General features: G+C 34.1%; 1 protein-coding gene across 1 annotated transcript in view; it reads right to left on the reverse strand.

Moving 5' to 3' along the window:
• CDH18 (cadherin 18) overlaps nucleotides 1-7,336 on the reverse strand; it is a 328,121-nt gene extending 320,785 nt beyond the window's left edge. The window contains exon 1 of the mRNA XM_059919221.1: nucleotides 7,109-7,336. Within this exon, the coding sequence (XP_059775204.1) occupies nucleotides 7,109-7,336 (228 nt within the window). The remainder of the gene's footprint in view (nucleotides 1-7,108) is intronic.
• Between the last annotated feature and the right edge of the window lie 9,714 nt (nucleotides 7,337-17,050).

Raw genomic sequence — 17,050 nt, forward strand, 5'->3', positions numbered from 1 at the left:
CATTTTGATCAAGAAAAACGTGTTCTATGGGTGTCAATGTCGGATCCAGGCTGGCACTATTGCCACTTTGCACTGGATAATTCTTCATTGGTGGGGGCTGTCCTGTGTGTTACAGAATGTGTGGCAGCATCCCTGGCCTCTACTAACTAAATGCCAGTAGCACCACATCCCTGCTTGTTGCAACCAAAAATCAGGTCCACATTACAACTTTCAGGGACCCTTGGCCCTTTTGCCTTTGTGGGCCTTTTTTTTTTTTTTCCAATTAAAATGATAAATTCTATTTGCAGTTGCATTTATATAAAGACTAATATAGACAGCTATATTCATGTTCATATTTTATTCTGATTTGAAAGCACATTATGACATTTTCCTGAACCCTTTAAGGAGCCGTAACCATAGTGATTATGCCAAATGAAACAAACAGACAATTTATCAGGGGCGAAAAATGCGTCCAGACATTGCCAAACACCCCCAGGGGTTAAAGTCACCTCTGGCTTAGCACCATGGATAACACTCAAGCCCACATACACACACAGACACAGGTGGGTGCATTTGCACAGTGATAAAAAGTTCACGAGGTGAATAAATGCATACATTGTGTTCATAATAGGTACTGCTTTGTATTGATGATGCTTAAAATTTTTCTGGTGTAGCATTGAGAAACACTATATATAATGAGTGTTAATGCTATTAATTTCAACATTTTTAAACAGTTCAGATAGAATGTCACTCTTCTCTAAAAGTAAAATTAAACTTAGTGAAATCTGATCTCTTAAAAAAAAAAAAAAAGAAACAGGTTCTATATCACTACAAATTAAATGAAGTATATGCAAAATCAAATTTCTCTTTTATGCACCCAATTTCTTTTAGGACCGGATCTAAAGAGTTAAATTTCCACGATGACTATTGAGAAATTTCTATATCCATAATGGAACTGTATGCCATGAATTAATTTCACATGACATCATGTCATCACATTGTCACTTGTGTAAAATTCAAATGTCATGTTTTGATACAGGACGTTTTCCATTTCAAACAAGTTATGGTAAAAATATTCATAAAATTATTGTCTTTACAATATCAGATGACAATTGGGACCTTTTCTTGCTGTGTGTTTAATTTTTAATTCAGAGTTCATGATGACATTAAAGCTATCTTTTCTTTTTCTGAAAAGCCTGAGCCTTCCCATTCCTTCATACATGATTTATTCTCTCTTCAACCTCAAAATCATTTATTTAATTTGAAGCTACAGTACTTCATATTAAAAGAGATTTGAAGGTGCTCTTTTAAAGAAAGAAAAAAATATAAACTAATGGCAATAACAGTGATGATGAGAGGGGAATTTTATGCACTATATACTAGAAACTGACTTTCATTAAAGAATCAGATATCTTACAATTTGTTCTTTGGCACTGTCATAATTAATCCCCCTTCCCATGAAGAGGTCACTTAACTGTTTCGAGCATCATTGCCTTCTATTACTTGAGGAATTTGGCAAGATGTTGTCTTAGTTCCTTTATACTGCTAGAATTCCTTTCTTACCCTCTATATGCTTGTTGTTGTTGTTGTTTTAATAAAGCAAATTGGGAATAATTGCCTAGAGTCTACACCTCGCTACTCACACATGTAGGACATGGGTAAAGAGGGGAGTGAGAGGTAGAATTTTAGTAACTAAATTCTTCATAGATGTAAGCAATATCTTCTCCATGTTATAGTTTATATCTAGAAAAAATTCTAACACTTATAAGAACATACACCATAAATGAAGGGAAGTGAAGACGGAGACTATAATTCATTTGTTTATCCTGAAAAGAATCTAAGTTCTTATTAACTTTTATTGTCAAATATATATTTAATGTCAATATAGCCCAAACCCTAATGTAACATTGTTAATAGATTAGGTACCTTAGCCTAAAACATGCTACTAAGTAGGAACACAGTTTTTGGTGTCTTACCTCTTGTTTATGATTTTTTTATTCTATTCTCTTTAATTACTAAATAATGCAATGTGGATAATATCTACTTAAAGATATACTGAAGCAAACATAGAGTTTCCTTTATTTCTCATACAAGAATTCTTGGTTAAAGAAGTCATCCTCAATGTTTTTAAAATGAAAATAATATATATTTATGGAGCAGAACACCTAGCTAGTCGCAAGCAATTATCACTTGAAATATATGAAGCTCATTTCCAGCACTTGTGTGTTAAAAGACATTATTTCCAATGTATGTCCTTAGTTAAATTCTAATAGTTACACATATTTAAATATTCCTAGCATGTACCAGTAAGAGTCAATATACTTTGCAGTTACAACCTGCACACTAGGATATATTCTACTGGTAAATATGAAACATATATGCAATACAGCCAGTAGCTAGTGTCCAAAAATAAGAAATCATGTGTATTTTAAATTATAATTTCTGATCTCTAAAGTAAGCAATTCCACTTTTACACCATCTTTTTTATTCATTAAGTAATATTTTCTAGTATATGTAATAAACTGTAGATATTAATACCTTAAGAATGCATTTTTAATCTACTGTCACTAATTCTGAACACCAAAATCCTCAAATTTCAGAGGAATCCAAACCAAATAAAAATGTAATTTCAGTCAAAGGAATGCTAAGAATGATCAAATTAAAATAATACATTTCTATAAAGCAAAAATTATAAACAAAGTCAAAAGGCAAATGGCAACTGTGAAAAAATTATTGGTAACATCACTGGCAAAGAATTATTTCATCTATTATGTAAATATCAACAAGTATAAGTTAAAAAGACTAACAAAAGGGCCTGAAGCGTCAGTTAGTAAAAAAGGAATATTCATATCCCTTCAACTATGAAAAGGTGATCAATTTTACTCATAATAACAGAAATGTAAATTGAAAGTACACAGAGATACAATTTTTCACCTATAATATTTGTAAAATTCCAAGTTTTACAATCCTATCTGTTGGCACTGCTGTAGAGAAATATTTATTCTCATACATCAAAGAGGTGCAAAATACACCACCACCTATGGAGGAGGATCTGGTAACATCTACCAGAATTAAAGATTTATTTATTTTTAAATGAGAATCCCACTCTGGAAATCTCTCCCACAGATACACCTATATGTACGCTAAATGATGTGTGTAAAAGGACATTCATTACACTACTGCATGTAATGCAACAAAACAATAAAAATAAAAACATCAAGTTGATAAACAGAGATGAATAAACAGAGAGTTTATAAACAGAGATTTTTGTCTCAATAATTTCAAATAATTATCACAACCATTAACATGACTACAAAAGGCTATAGTTTATGGAGCCCTTTCCAGTGAATTACCACATTTGATCATTACAATAGGCACTGAGGTAGATTCTGTGCAAATGAAGATGAAGTAGTCCCAGAACCTGCTTTCAAAGCATTCACAGTCTACTAGGTGAGGCAGATATCTCAAAGAGGGGTTCCAAATATTTTCTGGAAATGTTCATTAGTAAATATTTTAGACTTTGTGGACTGTAATTTCTCTTGCCACTACCTAATTCTACCATAGTAGATTGAAAACAGCCATATACAATATGTAAATGTAAGTCTGGCTGTATTCCAATAAAACATTATTTACAGAAACTGAATTTGGATTTCATTTCATTTCCATGTATCACAAAATATTATTGCTTAAATTTTTTCAATAGTTAATTTTTTTTTTTTAATATGCAAGCAATACCAGCACATGCAACTAGATGAATCTGCACACAGGCTATGGTTTAACTAACCCATAATCTAAACTATAAACTAAACTTTATAACACACTTGAGTTAGTAACAGAAATGTCAAACAGTATTTCTCAGCATTACGTGTAAGGAAACAGAAATGCAGGGAATCAAGACACTTGCTAGTTGTAATACAGATAATAAGCAGAGAAGCCTTAACTCAAACTCGGCTCTTTACTCACTAATCATTACTATCTCACGAAGGCAATGAGTCTACTCTAATGCTAGGTGTGATACATGGCCTGCACTTTAGGATGTGTGTGATATTTTATACAAAATTATGTTCTTAGTTATAACGGAATTCATTCAGCTCTGTTCAATTTTGAAAATAAAAACAGATTAAATGGTCTATATTAGTTTTTACATAATTTTTGGAAAAGAGAGAACATTTTTGTTGTAAAACTATAATGACATTACCATAATTTTTTCCAAGAAGAGAGGACTTACTTGCAAACAAAAGTCCTTTCTTTCCAAAAAGAAAGGACTTACTTACTACTTATAGCTTCCTTACTCTAATCTTTCAAGTATTTAAAAAGATCTTTAATAAGTCCATGAGGTTAAATCCGTGAGATATATTCATACACTAGTTTTGGTATTTTATTTCTCATGGCCATTACACTCTGAAAAAAAATTATGGATTGTCAATTATATTTATCTGTATATATGTATAATTATATATATATTTTAATGGTGAGATGGTGTATGTATTATACATGTATATATAGTTATACTATGTACCATTAAAACTGCCGTATGTTCATGGCCTTAGCCTCATTAAAAAAAAAAAAATCTCTTAGTAGTGAATAATGCATATTGACCAATGTCAACAAAATAAATTCCCTCATAATAAACCCAATCACTAAGAAAAGTCAAAGAAAATTATTATAAAAAATATAAAAGAAATTGGTAAGTATCAAAACAGTTTGGCTCGAGCTCTTATCAAAAGTTTCAGATGTTGTTTTATAATGTGAAATATAACTATAGATACAAAAAATTACTATCCAGAGCTCAAGGATGACTGGAAACAAACTTATATAATTCATGTAGAAAATATATTATTTTAATAACAAATATTGCATTGGATTACTGTATGATTATTATCTTGTATTGTATGATTATTATTTTGTATTATATGATTATTATTTTGTTTCTGTTGACAAAATTCCTGCTGGAATTTCAGTGACAGAAGGGAGTAAAGGAGATAATTTTCAGCTCTTTGGAGGTACTCCCGTCTCATGCTTATAGTAACTGTAATGATTCTATCTTCTATTCAGGAACACTTTGAAAATATATGGCTCTCGTTCATTATGAATGTATTTATAAGTGTGAAATATAAATTCTCTTCTCTAATAAAAATAATGGAACAGGAGGTTATTATAAGTACATATGGATTGTTGAATTTTGCAGGTTTTTTTGAACTGTCACAGTTGTGTATGTACATATATATGTATGTAGGTGTATATGTATGTATGTATGTACATGTGTTTGTACGTATGCAGGGGGTTATGGATGAGGGGAATGAATCCACACAATCAAGTTAGAATTGCTCATAAAGGCAGATGAATATTGAGTAGAAAGATTATGAATGAGTGAGGGGCCCCAGGTCAGATAGGGAGTAGGGGGGCCACACCTTTGGGTGTGACCCTTTAAATTTGTCTGTTAATACTACAACAGAATGGATACCGATTTCCGCAGAACCTCCACAAAGGAACAGATTCACAGCCCTCACCACCTCCTGATGGCTAACAAGCTCTCAACCATATGTTCATTGGCACCCAAGCCCAGAAAGACTGTTTGCAACTAATCTACTGATTGAGCTTTCATTTTTCACTCAAACTAGGTGACCCACCAAAAAATGAGAAGCTATCTGATCTTTCCCTAACTTTTTCTAGCAACTTTTGTTTCCGTTTTTTAGTTAAAGTGACAATAAATATGCATAAAAAATTTTTTAATAATATATATTTTTTCCTTTTGGTACTCTACAAAGGAAACATTTTTCTGTTCCTTTTTTGTTTCCCTCCTTTTCAAGGATTGAGAGGATTATAGAAAAAGGATTTTGAAGTTCATAACAAAAATAACTTTATAGTAATTCAATATATTATGTTTTTACTTTAGTACATTTATCTACATTTACTTCATGGAACAGTCTGTAGGAAAAAAGCATAGGATGAATATGAGGGGTTTTCCTTCTTGTTTTAATATGCACATAAGAGAATGATAGAATTGTTCCAGATCTTTTTTGTGTTTCACATTCTGACTCCGTAGCTCCTGCCTTGTACGGAAAATATAGCTGCCACCCAGTCCGTGTTGGAAGAGGGGCAGAACAGATGGCTTGTGCTCCTGTACTGCCTACACATTAGGGAAGCACTGTGGCTTGGATGGAGTACTATTTTTTTTTTTTTTTTTTTTTAGTACTAACAGTGTTAAAGTGAAAATAAATAGTCAAGCAGGGAGGCAGAAGTCACTGAGCCTGCAGTCATAAAGATTCTACTGCTGTGATTGCTGCTTCTCCCATAGGTACTGAACAAACCTAAGTGTGCCTGCTTCCAACAATCAGTAATCTATTAGAAGGTCTCTCTACTTCTCACTCTATTCTTTACCCTGGAGCCTTGACACATGCTTAAACTGTCCCTTATTACTGAGCGCACAATTTCCTAAAGGGTTTGACACGCCATTAAATTGTCTTGTCTGCATTTCTGAGAGAAAGGGAAGTTGGTCTGAAGTTACTGGTCATTTTGTCAACTTCATTCTTTTGGGATTTTAACAAAACCTGTACACCCAGTTTATATTTAATCTATATTTAAATATATCGATATTTGTATGGAAATTAATTTGGGGGATTGGAAAAATATCCATGTGTTTTTAAAGGCTGACATAAATTCAAATACCGTCTCTGTAACAGTTAGCAGAAATATATTAGATGCCGTATATAGTGTCTTCTTTTTAGCCTCATGTGCAATAGCAATAGATTAAAAAAACTGTAAGTATCAACATACCAATAAATGACACGGTGAATTCTAATATATCTTCATGGTAATAAAGATGAAATAACTGAATTGTGTGTTTAATTAAGTGTCTCCATTTTACATGAGAGAACAGAAAGAGTAATATGCTGGTAAAGAACATTCAGTCTAGTCTGTATGGACCGATGTTTAGGGAGATGTGACATGATTGGTGAAGTTCATTTTTTATAATTATTATTTTAAAATGTTTAGAATAAGAAATAGCATTCTATAACATAATTCACTTAAAGTGCCATGTCTCTTCAAATCCAACTGCAACTCCACCCTCATCCCACCTCCCAATTTCCCAGGAGAGGAAAAAACAAACCAATAAAGAAAAACTTACTTTTCCAACATATTGTGGATCTGGTCCCATATGTTCTTCTAAAACAAAGAACTGATTCCAAACCCATCCCCTTTTGGGACGGTGGTGGACTTCGGTTTCACCTTCGATGTGTTTGGTTTGGTTTCTGGTCCCCTTGATGGAGCTGTGTTGAGCAGTTCCATAACACCTCTGCACAAAACAGAGACACACGAGGACTGGACAGATGCAAGATGTGCTCGTAATTTTCATTGTAAGATAACTTTCCAGTTCACAGTTTTCTTCCTTTTCCTTGTCAGCTACAAATGCTTAGTGAGCATTCGAGAGAGAAGCCAAAGCATCTTTTGGAAGGACATTCCAAATTAAATTGTTTAGCGTGTCCATGATTTAACTGTCCAGCAGGGAAAGGTCAGACTACATTTACATCCTGAAACACTTGGAGAAGCAAAGCTGTAGTTGTGTGATCCTAGGTCTTCACAGTTGGTGAACTGGGGCAACCATTTCCTACCTAATCGAAAGAGAGAAAATTATATACATTACAAAACATGGCAGTTTTAAGTATTTGCTCTGAATGCAAATTATACTGTTTTGCAGGGTGATGATGATAGGAAAAGAACACATGCAAGTTCTTTTGGAAATAAACACAAGCATACATACACACAGCCAGGCATAAGCCTGCACGCTGCATTTTTACAGGGACATACATATTTGTATTTTTAATTCTCAACTATATATGTATATATATAATTGAACATATATATCAATATATATTATATATATATCATTTCAAAGAATATATACATAGAAACAACAAAAATGAAGCCCTAGGGAGTGTTAAAATGCTCAAAAATTGACCATGAGTATGTGCCCAGACCTGAGTTAGTATGATCTCTTACACTACCTGATCTATTAGGGACTCCACTCTAAGTGCAAATTGTTTATTTGTTTTTGTGTTTATTTTGCTTTTGTTAGATGTGATACAACTTACTGCACATTGTGTACATCGATTTTCTACTACATATGACTCACACAATTTCAACAAAATACTCCCTAGGGTTGAAAAGTTTTCACAAACTATCACAGCAATCAAGTATGTACTGAAATTGTTTAGTAAGTAAAATAGAAGTAAAATAGAAGAAAGAAGATGGCTGAAAATGTATGTCACTGAAAGTTACTCCACGCTTGGGGATAAGATTGGCACAATTGAACATGAGTAATATTAACAACTGAATCAGAGCTTGCATGGGTTTTAATAGGCCTTCAGATGATGCTCTAGGATGTGGTCTTTACCTCCAGGCAAGACAGTGATTCAAGCTTGGGAATGACACTACACAAAATTCTAGCAGCTATGCCAAGAGAGGTATAAGGAAGAAAAGGATGGTGGCAAAAAGAACAGAGGGGAAAATATTTCGATTTTCAAATAAGGAATGCTGAGGACTTGGACTTAGGTTTTAGTACAACTGGACAATAAAGTAAAACTTGAGAAACATTTCTGGAAGACAAAAGACAGGATTTGGGAGAGAAAAGCTTGACTAAGATTATTAGCTTATTGAAAACACATAAAACTGTGTAGCATGTTTTGCTGTATGTTTATATATGCATGTTTCAACATGTGTTTAGAAAAAAATATAATGACTCAAGATTATAGCTATCCCATCTAGTAAAAAAACATTAGATGAATCACTTTCTCACTCCATAAAATTCACCCTTGCAAATCAGCACAAATGGAAATGTATACCTAAATGAATTGCAAGGTGGTTGACATGAAAATATAAATGATTTAAAAAACTGAATATAAATAATCAGTCATAGTATAATTCTTCTATTCAATTGAGAAAACTAAGTAGGGGATGGAAAAAAAAAATCACAAGACCCAGAGCAAGGTGGTTTTCTCTATCAGTATCTCTCCCCATAAATTAGGGTTAATAATAATACTTACCTCACCAATTGTGTAAGAATTATACTGGATTTGAACTGGGATTTATTTTAGTCAGCTGGCAAATATAAATTAAAATGTATAATATTTTTTAAGGGCAAAGATACATTTTTCATTGATTTAAATTAAAATGACTCAAAAACTTTCCTAACATATTAAAAAAGAGCAATACCATTTTAGCTCCAACATTGTAAGAGCAATGGAAGGAAAGTCAGAAAACAGAGGCTTTCTCTTTTTTTTGACAATTTATTTACAATATGCACTTATGTGAAACATCTAATTTTGAGTCTCAATTTTCTCATTTGTGATGAATAATTGATTTTAATATTTGCTTCAGTTCACTGAATAAATTATCTGGATACTTTTAAAGTTTTATTTTTAATTTATCAAAAGTTTCTTAATTTTCAAGTCACAGATCTCAAGAAAGAGACTTTAACTAGCCTTTCTTCTAGAAATCAAGTTGATTAATATATAAAAGGTGTTGTTTTCTTAATACTTTTACACCATTTGGTGTGATTTTTAAATGAAATTAACATCTTTGCCTTTTATGCCAAGTTATTTAACAAAGCATAATTCATGAGTAGAAGGTGAAGAAAGTGTCTTTTGTAATGCATTACAGATATGTAGAATGAGTGTTTTCTTTACAAAAATGATCTTGAATGGCATCCCCAAAATACATAAATACATTTTAATCTACCTATGCATTATATGTTTATGAATCTCTATTATGACAATTATGAGAAGTGGTAAGTAAAGCTCCGTGGAACAAAAAAGCAAATGTAAACATCACTACTGTACTTTTGAAAGCAATTTGATATACTACATAATGAGAGGACAGAAATCCAAATGTGAAAATTGTCTACTCTATATCAAGAAATCCATCCCTGTATAGGTTAGAATTAAAATGCAAAAATAATAAAATAAACCACTGGTTGAGAATAACATAATAAAAATATGTTACAGCCATTTTCCTTTTTTTTTTTAAACTAAGCAGCATGCAGCCTTCAAACACCCTTCCTGCTTTCCTGGAACACTCCAATATATGAATTCTGATAAACAGAGACATAAGCATAACACCTAGGGACCAGATACTCCTTTCTTCTAACCTTTTAGTTAGAACTTGCACCAATGACATATGCATATTAATTACAGGCTCCCATACCCTGGAGCAGATGATGGATGGATGTAGGCAAAGATGAGACATTATTTTTCACAGCAGCGGTAAAGGTCTTCAGACCCAGATGTAGCCCTGGTGAGCTCAGCAGCCATGATGGACAGAGTTCAGTGGCAGCTGCATGAATTAAGGGTCACTTTGGACATGGAGTTTCAGTGGCGAGTACCTGACATTGTTTCTTACTGCCTAACTTCTGTTTGTTCCTACTTCTTGCCAAACCTGATTTTTAAGGCCTCTCACCAATTTTGACGGCTACATAATATTCTTCCAATAAACTGATTTGTTGCTTTCCTTGGCCAAAGTTGGCTTTTGCTGTTTGAAAACGAAAACATTCTCTTATAAAAAGCATTACTCCCATAATACTCTAAACACAAAGTTCTTTCCGAATAATGCATTACCTGCACTCATGTGTAACGCAGACCTCTCTCCCCGTTGCAGTACCTAATTGTAGTGATTCAATGCTGCTTCCAGATACTAGTCCTCTTGCTTTTGTAACTACTCCCTCTTCTGTAGTAGAATTAATGACACTGTACTGAGTTAAGAGACATGACCTCAAATGCTCATTCTGTAGAAAATATCAGTTTATGAGCATTTTATTCTCTGAGCTTCACATCTCTCATTTATGAATAAAAATTTTTATTGGATTATCTTTAAGCATGTTCAGTTAATTCTTTGAGTTTATGATTTAGTAACTGTGTATCATTTAAGACTTTTCTTATGCTGACTTATGTGAACATCACCCAAGATTCAATGATCAGCCATTTATAGCTTATAAGTATAGTCATTCCTTCAAAGGGCTCTGAGTAAGCACCATTCTCAAAGAAAAATATTGTCATATTCACTCCAAATGTATTGCTTGTAACTTGGGCCTTTGACTGGATTTTGTTTCCAATTCATTCTTAATTTATAAAACTGGGAATCCAAAGAAGTCTAGAGAATGCCTTCTGTTTGCTTTTTTTAAAAAGATTTCTTTGCTCTTTTTCTTGTTTTGAAAATTTCTTTGTAAAAAATACTCTGTCAGCTTTATTTTATGAATGTATCTTTCCATTCTCCATATGTGTGGGGTTATGTAAGATACTATTTCACATGTTCAAAAAGCCTAGGATTATAATTGCTACCGACATCTAAACTTTAGCATTATATATTACTGGTTGGAATTGACCTGACTTTGCATAGAGCAAGCTTAGCTAAAGTAGAAAATGTCAAAAGAAGATAAAGTATGATGGAAAGTTCATATTTTTGGAATGTTTTCATTGTAGATATATAAGGACATCTTGTGTGGAGAAATACGTGTTAATGGTAGTAGGATGCCCAGTGCACAGAAGGGGGTCTTCCCAAATGTCAAACCTGTAAATCTATTGGATGAGAAGGCTGTTCTTCACGAGAGGGTGATACATCTTGAAAATGATGTAACTTAACTTTTCCATGGTAAATTATTAAAATCCATCATACTGCCAGGCAGATTTAAATATAAGAAAATTTATATTATATTTGAATTCTGGGGTACATATATAAAGAAAAAGTTACAAATACTGAACAAAAGCTTTTTTTTTCAGTTTAATAAAAATAAATTTACTACTATCTATCTGTGTGTGTATGCATGTGTGTTTGTATGTATGTATGTGTGTACTTACTACCTACCTTCAGGATGTTGTGTTCTAAAACCTTAAGTTATCCTTTAGGTTGGTGTTTACAGGCATAATAGCTATTGCTGGCAAGATGCACTCTCAGGTATATATCTGACCCTGAAACTATGGTTTCCATCATTTTCAGATCCAATGATAAATAATATCAGTATCATTCTCTTGTTCTAAGTCTAGTTCTTATTCAATTTCCAATGATATTGGCTTCTAAATTTTGGTTTTACCTTCCTGTTCTCTACTCTCAATTTTACTATTTTTTCCATTAGTGTTTTATTCTGCCTTAATTGATAATTTATTTGTTTAATAATTCATTTTACTCTTCTCCATAGGTGTCAACTGGATTAAACAGCTCTTGCTTACAGTCAAAATGCAAATACTCATAAATCACATGAAATTGCAGAGGGCTTCACCTAAATTTGTTGCAAGTTTTATTTCCAGGTTGGCTCTCAAATCAATATTTTTGATTTCAATCTGACCATTTTAGGATATTCTCATAGCCCCAAGATTTGCACATAATCAATTGCATTCACTTAAAACATATATATTTACTATATATTTAAAACATATGTATTTAAAGGTAAAATGCTTTATATTATTTGAAAATGTGGCTCTGTTTAAAATATAATGAAATATCTAAATAATAACATACATAAAACAAGAAGCAGTAACTTTTACATAATGTTTTTCTGTTGGAAATGTTAAGTTTCACGGAGATGGTGATAAAACCACTACATGTGCAATTATACCCCAATAAAGATGTTAAAAAACAAACAAACAAACAAAAAAACCACTACATGTGTACTTGTAGGCATTACTTCCTGACATGGCTCATTCAACTTTGCTTGCCTTAAAAGCCTTATTCTCCAAACTCCATTTAGTAAAACCTATCCTCTGAGGCCTGGATTAAAGGGTGTTTCTTTACAAAGACTCCTCTATTTTGGGAGACAATTCTCTTCGGGTCTTTTGTGTTTCTGCACATTTTCTGAGCAAGAGGCACTGACAGCTTTGTTTCATGCTATCTTTTCAAGGATGTCTGTATATCAAACAGCCTTGGAAAAAAGAGATACTTCCCTCTCCTTTGGGGGAAGTGGGTAGATTTGTTTTTTGACTGGATTATAAAGATAACGTATTTTTCTAGGAAGAAGGTTGGAGAGGTGTGCTAGCAGACCCTTTATAAGACAGGGGATTCAAAAATCAGGGTCCTTTAGCTGTGATCCAAATATACTATGTGTGTGGCATATACCTAGCTGCTTCCTGTCTCCCCATGGCATGTGAGGGGCAAGGGAAACTCATGCTGCCTGCTGTGCTGTGGGCAATAAAGCCTTTGATCCAGAGTTTTGTGTGTTCTGCCAGCATCTATAAAACTGTGGCAACCTAACTTATTAGCTTCATGGTAAGATAAAATCTCAAATTCTTCACTTGAAAGTTTGGATAACATAGTTCAATGTAACTGCTTGCTTCTCTGAATTACTATAACATTTACCTAATTCTTTCTTACTTGTGCAGACCACCATTTTAATTTTTTATATAGGTGCTATTTAATTTGTCTTTGTGTCAGATTTTTTAGAGTTCTCACACTGTGTCTTATGTATTTTCCATTTCCTGTATTGGTTTGTGAAGTACCTTTCATATTGTAGTACCTTTCATATTATTTGTTGAATGAAGGGATAAATACATGGGAAATAGACATATTAATTCAGGGTTTGTGCAGCAAGAGTGGTGTTAAAATACCAAGTTTCAACTTAGAACGTTTAATTCTAAGAATGTGTTACAGAAAAAAACCCAAAACAACAACTTTTTAAAAGCATGCTTTGATGTGGCTAACATTATACTTTGTTTTTTACTTAAAAGCCTGTCACAATCAAAGAAGTGCAGGTACTACATAACAAAGTTTCATTTCATCAATCAAATCCTGCTTTCCCACTAAGTTTGAGGAAATTAAGGAAGCTGTTCAAATATTGAGCCAAATATGCATGAGTAAACTTTGCAAATGACATATACTGTATGCCATTATGAGTAATATTTTATTCATATATAGATAGATCAAATACGTATATGAACATTCCTACTACATTGGCATAGGCATATGTGTGTGTGTATATGTGTATATGTGTATTTATATATATATATAAAACAGAGACTATTCACATCGTCATTATTCTTCTGTCTCAAGATACACTTTATTTTTAGATTATTGCAAACATGCTTATGTAGAGTTTTATTTTAATATTTCATATATTCCTGAAATTATACATAGAAGTAGGAAGAGCAATGTCCTGAAAGTATATGTATACATAAGATGATATTCACCATATTGTTCGATCCGGCTGCAACAGCTAATATCACAGAATTACTCCCAATTTTCATGTTGCTGATTCTAATCTTCATAATGCCTAGTGATCATTATTCAAAAAATTAGAAAATGAAAATAGAAAAAGAAACTGATGGTATCAAATGCAATATTTCCTTGCTTATCTGTATTTGTCAGAGTGATGAATATTTCTAATTTCTTCATGTCTTCCAAAAATATTTCTACCTATCACACTATTTTTGTGATTTATGTTCTTGTGTATGTGTGTGTGTGTGTCTGTATTTCACATGATAGGATTCATAAAATTAATTTTAAAAGGATTATTTGGTTTGCTTTAAAGTATGAAAAAATACTAAAGGCATCCTACTGGTACAGAGACTCCTAGTGGCCCAATTATCTGATGCCAAACATAAGTCTCTGTACCTCACTCCCCCAGAATAAAGACTACATTTCCTAGCCTCACTTGTAGCTGAGCATGGTCCAATTCCTAAATTCTAGCCAATGGAATACAAGCAGAAGTACTGTCTGTTAACTTTCCAGGAAATTTCCCTAGAAGACTGTTGGCATGTGTCTGACCTATTCTTTCCCCTCCTTCCATCTCGCCACTAGAATCCTGAATGTGATGGCTGGAGCTCCCTTTTGGACCATGAGAATGAGAGTCATAGCCTGGAGAGAGAGGAACAAGCATCTTTATCCCAGAGAACACTGTAGAGTAGAGCTGCCATGTGAGCCCTGGGCTGCCTTTCTGAGCTCAGTTAAGAGAGAAAGTATTTCAGTCTTTGTAAAGCCACAGGTATTTCATGCTTCTGTTACTCAGAGCTGCCCATAACCCTGATTTAACAACCATTGAGCTGAAACAGTATATTCTCCACGACTTTGGAGATGAAGGAGGCTTTGGGAAATAAAATACAGAGGAAGGAAAGGAAGGAAAGGAAAATCAGAATAAAAACTTGGGACAATGCTGGATGACAGCTATTCTAAACTCCAGAGAACTTATTTTTGGTGACAGGCTTCTCTGCAGCTTTCATCACAAATATGAAAATGTGCAGGTCTTGCTTTTCCCCCTCTTTTTCCTCTGAAGTCAGAAGCCATATCTTATGCTATAACTGTGTCAACCCCAGCATGCACCACTACACAAATAGAAGGGGTGACAACGGTCTCCCTCAATGCCTCTCCCTTTGAAATCTACCCTCTAGCTACTTATCATCTCCTCAACCCCCTGCTTGAAATTCCTTCATGCCTTTGCCTCACCTGTGAAAGAGAATAAAAAACTCACACGAAATTCATGACTTTTCAATATTTGGTGCCTTTTCACTTCCCCTCTCATCCTTGCTGTCTGCCCGGGAAACCCCACGACCCACTCATATTTTATCACACTCACTGTCTCCTGACCAGGCTGCACTCCTGCTAGCCTTTATGCCTCTGTATACATTGTTTCTTCTAAATGAAAAGCCCATTATTCTGTTTTAATAACCAGCACATCACCAGTTTCCCAAGTGAGTTTTTCAGCGACTATCACTCTGTTCCCAAGGTCCCCTGTTCTCTCTACTGTCGTGACGGAGGTCAGAACTTGCCACCCCAAAATACGCCACCTGGTGTAGAGATTTGAAGTTAAAGACACTTGAAAATCATCAGATGCAAAAGAGCACCTCGATCTTACTAAAAGCAGGACATAAAACTCAAATATAGGAGATGTTCTCCTTGTTCTGTAAAGTAAAGAAACATTCTCACCAGAGATGGCAAATGGAGACCAAGAGAAATCTGTATAAAGAAACCTTGCTAGGGCTTCCCTGGTGGCGCAGTGGTTGAGAATCTGCCTGCCAATGCAGGGGACACGGGTTCGAGCCCTGGTCTGGGAAGATCCCACATGCCGCGGAGCAACTAGGCCCGTGAGCCACAACTACTGAGCCTGCGCGTCTGGAGCCTGTGCTCCGCAACAAGAGAGGCCACGATAGTGAGAGGCCCGCGCACCGTGATGAAGAGTGGCCCCCACTTGCCACAACCTAGAGAAAGCCCTCGCGCAGAAACGAAGACCCAACACAGCCATAAATAAATAAATAAATAGATAAACCCAAAAGTTAAAAAAAAAAGAAAAAGAAAAAGAAAAACAGAAATTTGTACCTTATAAAAAAAAAAAAGAAACCTTGCTAAATTTATTCATATCTATCTAGTCACTTCTCTACCTAATTAAATGGCCCAAGCCCCTTTGTCTTGTCACTTTTTCACGATTTCCTCCTCTTTGTCCGACTCAGTATGGAAGTGTCTGCCTCAAACTGCCTCTTCAGGTCTTAATTTCCTTAAGAGGGATCCCATGTCACAGAAAACTTATATTAAATAAATCTGTATGCTTTTTTCTCTTATTAACTGGTCTTATTCCAGGAGCCCCAGTCAAGAACCTAAAAGGTAAAAGGAAAGATTGCATTTCTTCCCCTATAGTGATATTTATCACATGACCTACACATTTCCTTGTCTGTCTTCCATACGAGACTACAACCTCCTGCCAGAATTTGTCATCTTCATACCCTCAATGATTAGCATAACCTGCTGCAGGCAGTCAAGAGTCAGTTGAAACCAGGTTTGTGCTTCTATCAGTTTTGAGTGTCCTATTTATTAGTCATGTGACCTAAGCCAAATTTTCTCCTATGTAAAAGAGGTCTAATAACTCATGAAAGCTCTGTAAGAATTAATCAGAGGTATGGACGCAGTCAAGAGTACCTGGATTACTCTGTCAAAATCTACCACCACTGCTGGGGAAATAAAGTATGTCTTTTAAAAGCAAGAGTAGCATTACTCCTTACATGATACAATACATGCAACTTGCATGTATTATTGGAATTATTTCCCATGATTCAGATAACAGCAAAGTATTTTAATTATATTTTGGACTTTATATTTTTTGGAA

The sequence above is a fragment of the Balaenoptera ricei genome, chromosome 3, assembly GCF_028023285.1.
Source record: "Balaenoptera ricei isolate mBalRic1 chromosome 3, mBalRic1.hap2, whole genome shotgun sequence".
NCBI classification, from domain to species: Eukaryota; Metazoa; Chordata; class Mammalia; order Artiodactyla; family Balaenopteridae; genus Balaenoptera; species Balaenoptera ricei.